Consider the following 6,862-nt stretch of genomic DNA (forward strand, 5'->3'; position numbering starts at 1 on the left):
GATACTAATTCCTGTTGAGCCAATTAAAATCACAGCTATTTTTACTAATTTCCTGTTAATTTCATTGACTGTTACTGAATTGTGTTTAGATAGAACACAGAACAAAACTATAATCAAGACAAACACTGATGCTGTTGCAAATACAATGGTGAGAATTGTAGCTATAGCAATGTAGACTGCAGCTTGGTCTTCTGCACCTTCAGTCATCAATGAGATACAGTAACCGTCATCAGTGATAAAGATGTCATCATTTACAAAGATCAATAAACCTCTAATAGTATTAATAAGTAAACTGACTGAGATTGCCACTATTAAAAATATCCATAACCTTCTGAATTTTTCTTTAAATGTCTTTTCTTTTGGTGGCATGTTTTTAAAACTCTTATAAAATGTTGCTGCAATCACCACAAACATTTCCAGTATTAATATTTCACTACAATGTAATACAGTGCTAAGGAATACACGCAAAATAATGCACACTGTGTTGGAAGTAGGCCAAACAAACACTACCAGCTACAGTGCATGAAATTGCCATGAAATTAACCATGAAATACCAATGAAAATACCTATAGTTTATGCCATGAATTTTAACATTTCGTGGGTACTGCACCCATGAAATCTCTGCAATGCCATGAAATTACCATGATAATCTGATCTGGAGACGCATTTCATGGCCCTTGAAACAACCCATGATATACCATGAATTGACTTTCATGGTACATTTCATAGGGAAAATTTAACATTTCATAAAAAAATCATAGATGTTTCATGGCATACTTCTCTGGTAGTGAAATTCCATAAATTCATAAATAAGACTGACTATGAATAGTATTGATGAAAACATGGTTGCTGCTAGCAGGAGCAGTACAGCCATCGTGGTGTAAATCCTTCGATGAATTATAAGAATAATTAGCAAAGCATTCACTAGCAATACCAACATTAGAAGTGTAATATGTAGTACTTGTTCAGTAAAAGTAACAGTGGCTGTGTCTGCTTGAGTGCAGGACCCCATATTGCTGTTTGATGCCCTTAATAGAATTATACTATCTGTCTTACTACACCCCGCAACAATAAACTGATCATCAAGGTAAACAATATCCAGTACATTTCCAGTCTTGATAATCTTTACAGTACAGTTATCAACATAACAATATTGTGTAGTACCAGTGACATTATCATCATCATATGGCTGGACTGTACAGTTGATAGTAGCGAGAGGACAATTATTCACTGTAATGATACTCTGAGCGAGACTCTGAGAGAACAAGACTACAACTGCTAGCAACATGCGGTACTACAAAATCTATAGTAGTTAACGTATTGGTGTGGAATTCGAATGGATGGCTACCACTCCACACGACTGCTATGAACTTAGCTACGTATATATGGATAAGGTTTGACCGGATTTGCGAAAACCCTACACAATCGGCGGACATGCATCAGCCGGACTTTTTTTTTTCCCGGGCTTGATGGACTGCCCTTTCCTACCACCCCCAGCACAGATTGCAAGTGCTGGACAACTGAACAAAATTAAGCAGACAAATGGGATTCCACAGTCACTAAGTCCACTGACTGTGGAGTCCTGGTGTAAACACCAATGGAAGACCGTGCCTCACGAATACACTGAATTGCCGAGCGCAACAACGAAAAGCTCAGGCAACAACGCAGCCAACCCAGAACCACAGAATAATCATCTACCCACTTTTTGGCCAGAAGAGAAGCAAGTCGCTTATAAAAAACAGTAGCCTCATGGGTTAAACCGCCAGTGGCAGCCCGCAGGCTGAAACAATTAGAGTGAAAGTGGCATGCTCCACTTCTCGAACCCGCTGACCATAAGCACGATGCTTAATCTTTTCATGCTTCCTAAAGGTGGACGACAGAGAGGAGGAACTATTAGAAAGAGCAAAAGGGTTAAAAACACGGACATCAATGAAACATCTCTCCGCGGAACGACCACCCCAGAACAGACCTCTCAACTCTCACGATTTGGTCGTGAGACACACGATTTCAGCCTTTATATCACGACCGCTTGCTGATCTCACTATTTCTCACGATTTCTCACGATTTTTCAATACAATTTTCTAAGGGTCGCTCTCGGGGTCGCTAAATCTCCTTGATTTACAGACGATTGCGCGATCTTTGCAACTGAATTGCGGATACCGTATATCAGCCTTATGTTTCTATTTTATCGTAGGTACGCGCAAAAGTGTACTGAAATGGCGGGTAATCATCCTGTTACTACTACAGCGGGAAACCTACAGCTTGGATTAGGAAACCTTCTGTTGTCTCTGGGTTCTCTACCGCCAACTGCTTCTCCAAAGGCTTTGTGTAAATACACGTATTTGGTACGTTTTGTGAACCCTAAGAAAAAGTGTTGAATATAACAATGTCATATGGGGACCTTCTTACACACTTGACAATCAAAAACTTGAAAGAATGCAGCGTAAAGCAACCAGAATGATTCCATCTATTTATCATACTACGACAGATTAAGACATCTAAACATACCATCTTTACAACACTGTAGACGAAGGGGTGATTTGATATATTTGTACCAAATTCTCAAAGGCAGTTATGATATAGAAAATCATTTATTTACCCCATCCACTTCTACTGTAACAAGAGGTCACACAAAGAAATTATTCAAACATCACACTAATTCGTATACAAGATCTAATTTTTATAGTAACAGAGTAATCAATGACTGGAATTCATTACCCCAATCTATTGTTGATTCTCCCTCTGTCAATGATTTTAAAACACTGCTGGACAGACACTACAGTAATTGCTTATTTGATTTTGTATAGTAATTAGAATAGCTAAGTACATAATAATTAATTTTGTTTATGGATGTACAGGCATAAGCCTTTATCCTTAAAATACAAATACAATACAAGAGTGAATTTACGTTGCGGGAATGGCATGATGTCGAGGAAAGGTTTACGACCATTGAACACTTGAAGTTCAAATTACTAGACATGTTTCAAAAGGAGCTCCCAGCCACAAACTCTACCACTTTTCAAATTGGTTACCTGGAACCGCCTAACCAAGCTAAAAGGTGGTTATGTGACGAGAGAGATCTACAGAAAATGTATGTGAATTTCTCATCTGGCTCTCGAATAACACTGTGGTGTGAGGTACCAATACCCAAAGACGATAGGGAAGAGCCACCATCAAAAAAGAGAGCGCTGACCCCAAGAGAAAAACTTGATGAAGGTTTGCAAGAGGTATTGACCAAATTGAAGGAAAAACATCCTGAAATGGAAATTCCCAAACTTCATTTGTGGGCAAAGTTAATACAAAGTGGGCACCACGAAGACTATATCACTCCCCCTAACATTCCATTAATAACTGGGAAAGTAAGCAAACCCAAAGAATCAGCAACAGAAGGAGTAGCAGATGTGGTTACTCAAGCAGCAACAGCAATTGTAAAGGCTTGTAAACCCCCATCTTCTCCAAATAAAGTGTCTAATTGCAGTGATACAAAGGGAATCTCTCCACTCAAACTTGTTTCGCTCCGAAGAAGTTGCCTAGAAGATCTGAATAAAACGAAAGAGCTTTATGAAGATGAAGTATTAAGTAAAGAAGAATTTGAAGAAGAGAAGACAAGAATTTTGGAGATGTTGAGAGGCTTGGGAAAATAAACTTTAACACGAGTACCTATACTTACAGTCGATTTTCACTTTATGTTTCAATACAATATGTGCATGTATACCACATGCATCTATTCAGTCAGTTGTTATAAAACTAATTATGTACTATCAATAAAACTAATAATACAACAAATACTATACGATAGCTACGTACTAGTATAGTTCAATAACTAGTATAACAGACACTTATGTATATCCACTATGTGCAACCCATGCTTGACAATCTTCTGGAGTTACACAGTTAAATGCAGCTGAAATAGCTGTCTCAATATCAAAACCATTCCAGTTTTCCTCATTACTCTTCAGAACAGATTTAACCTTGCTGAAAGCTTCCTCTATGGGATTGAGGTCAGGACTGTAGGGTGGCAGATAATAAACTAGTAACTGAACCTGCTTGTTCTATGAATTGCACCACCTCTCCAGCATGGTGTATCATAGCATTGTCCATAACCACAACGCTGCATGGATTAATTCCATCAAATGGCTGTAAATGTGGTAATAAAACACTGGACAAAAAGTTGTCAAAAACATCTGCTGTTACACCTCCCACATGAATTGAAAAATCTAGGATACCATTGCATGTTATAGCAGCTATTGCTGAAATATGTTGGCCTCTGTATAAAAATCGTTTTACAGTAGGAGTACTACCTCTTAAGCTGTAAGCATGCTTTCGCTTCTGATCTCTCTTGTCTGATCCCATCTCATCGACAAAAACAAAAAATTCTGGGTGATTAGAGAACACCGCCATATCTAAAATGTACTCTGTTCTAAGTAGATCACTCCTTTGAATTGCCATTAGTGACATCTTCTGCCTAGTAAATCCCCACTCTCTTAAGTACCTACAAATTCTACTCTCACTGATGTCAATTCCAGCAACCTGTAGCAACTCTTCTTTAATCTCTCCCAGATAGATACCTGGCTTCTCAATAACCCAATCCAAGATAAGGTACATTCCAATGTCTGTAAGCTTTCTATCTCCACGTGGATAACTTCTTTTCTGAACATCTCCCGTCTGCTTAAAACGATCCACAGTCCTCTGAACAGTTGAGGGGTCTATATTTAAATTGGTAGCGACATCTCTACACGTTTTCTCTAACCCAATGACTTGGTGTACGATTCTCCAGCGAATATCTGAGCTATACGCAGCAGTGCGATATCTCTCACAACTCATTCAGCTCAGTATTGGACAATAGTCTAGCTAAGTTTAAAAGTAGAACTTACGTCACTGAGTCACGCGATACGCAACCGGGCTTGTTGCAAAGATCACGCAATCGTCTGTAAGCCCCAAACTGTCTGTAGCAGGTATCACGTGATCAGTTAATTAGAATAGTGGGGCGCCTCTGTATTTTGAGCTGGAAAGTTTGGCGGTTTTCCGTATTTTTGAATGTGTCACGAGTCACTTCGCTGTCAAACTCAATGAACTGAGCCCTATTTGAAGGTGAAATCCTTTGAGAAAGACTCAGCACACATGAAAGGCGAAGTATTAGGTGAAATCCTACCAGTTGTGTTATTACAAATGTTTATTGCTTAATTTCGGTTGTTGTGAGGTGTACTTGTGCGGAAAATCTGTGTTGAACACTGAATCCACAGCTGGATACTGATTACTCAAGAAATGGGAGGTGATTTCAGGCGATAAATCACTGGTGAACCAGTACATCAGCTGAGTTGAAAGACTGATATCACGTGATTCGACAATGGAGCAAAAATAGTAGGTTGTTGTCATATAGTAGGCTACACTATAGCATAGAGGTGTTATAAGCTGCGGAAAACAGCAGTATTGCACTCACATAGCTAGAGCTAGTTGTGCCTTTTAAAACATTTTTTTTGTTAAAACAAATATATGTGCATGAGCCCCATCACAAAGATGGTAGGTTTTACAGCTGCATGGGAATGGGTGGCTGGCTTTCTCACGACCAGGTCTGTTTCCAGGTTGAGAGGTCTGCCAGAAGCCGTTAACAGCAACATCCAAGCGAGCTGAATCCTGAGTATTAGAGGTGGCAAGAGGGAACTCATCAGAATGCTGAACCGGCTGTAACTCTGGCTCAACACACACCTGGGAGCAAACCTCAGTAAGAAGGGTAGCAGTAAGGTCCCTAATCTCGTTATGACGCAAGGAAGGTAAACCCCCTTTGGGACAGGACAAAGCATGCTCAACAGAAAAGGCGGTTCCACAAGCACAAAGGGAAGGAGGACGAAGTGGAGACCAACCATACCTCAAAGCCAAAGCATCCTGGAAAGCAGATCTATGGAGAGTGAAACCATGCTCACTCAAAGGTAAGGTGGTGAGCCAGCTTGAAGCACCTCTAACAGTAGCCAAGTCCATCGCACGCCTCAAGGAAGGCCCAAGCTGTTGGTATAGCTCAGCAAATTGTGTAGAACAGTGTTCAGATTTGGCTTTCCTTAAAAGGGCCTTTCTGGCCTGCTGAGAGGCAACAGCCTCAACAAAACTAAAATTATGATTCAATATACTTTGGCTAAGAGGTTCCGTGACATCACGAGATGCAGCCAACTCACTAGCACATCTTCTTGTGGGGACAAAAATACCCAGGCCTCCCCACCGAGCAGGAAGGGCAAACAGGAGCCGTGAACTATCACTGGGCGGTGAACAGCCAGTTAAAGTAGGAATAAATACTTGGCGAATCATATCTTCAAGTGGCTGAAAAGCATCACACACACAAGGAACTGTTCGAAAAACAAACAGCCAACGACTGGATAGACCATGGGTGAAGGCACAGTATGCAGCATGGTATGGGGTGCCATTTGTCTCAAAACCCCAAAAATTGATATCTAAACTAAATATCGTCGATATTTACTAAACATCAACGACATTTGCTAAATATCGACGACTTTTGCTAAACATCGATGACATTTACTAAACATCGACGACATTTACTAAACATTGATGACATTTGCTAAACATCGACGATATTTAACAATTCACCTGCTTTTGCGTTTTAATTTTCTGCGAATCCTTCAGTATAATAATATTATAGGCGCTTATGCTTGTAAATACTAATTGCTGATTAGCTGCTTGTGACTGTAGATGAACCATCTGTGGTGCTATGTGTGACTCATTAGGCTTGTTTTCATTCGGATGAGTCCATGACCTTTAATGGAAATAATTGCTGCGCGTTTATTAAGATCAATGTTGCTGTCATCGGCGACGAGAGGAACTGATCTCATCTGTAACTTAGGATGTGAGCTTGGAT

At 40.0% G+C, this 6,862-nt stretch overlaps 1 protein-coding gene across 1 annotated transcript; it reads right to left on the reverse strand.

Annotated features, from left to right (window-relative positions):
- Nucleotides 1-4,002: 4,002 nt before the first annotated feature.
- LOC136264754 (uncharacterized) lies at nt 4,003-4,824 on the reverse strand. The gene has a single exon (XM_066059525.1). It carries the CDS (start codon nt 4,822-4,824, stop codon nt 4,003-4,005), a length of 822 nt encoding a protein of 273 aa, XP_065915597.1.
- Nucleotides 4,825-6,862: the final 2,038 nt, after the last annotated feature.

Source organism: Dysidea avara, chromosome 8 (assembly GCF_963678975.1).
Source record: "Dysidea avara chromosome 8, odDysAvar1.4, whole genome shotgun sequence".
NCBI lineage: Eukaryota > Metazoa > Porifera > Demospongiae > Dictyoceratida > Dysideidae > Dysidea > Dysidea avara.

Bases quoted from the DNA above. Each gene is read 5' to 3' on its own strand.
- LOC136264754 (XM_066059525.1), bottom strand. From the start codon at position 4,824: ATGAGTTGTGAGAGATATCGCACTGCTGCGTATAGCTCAGATATTCGC.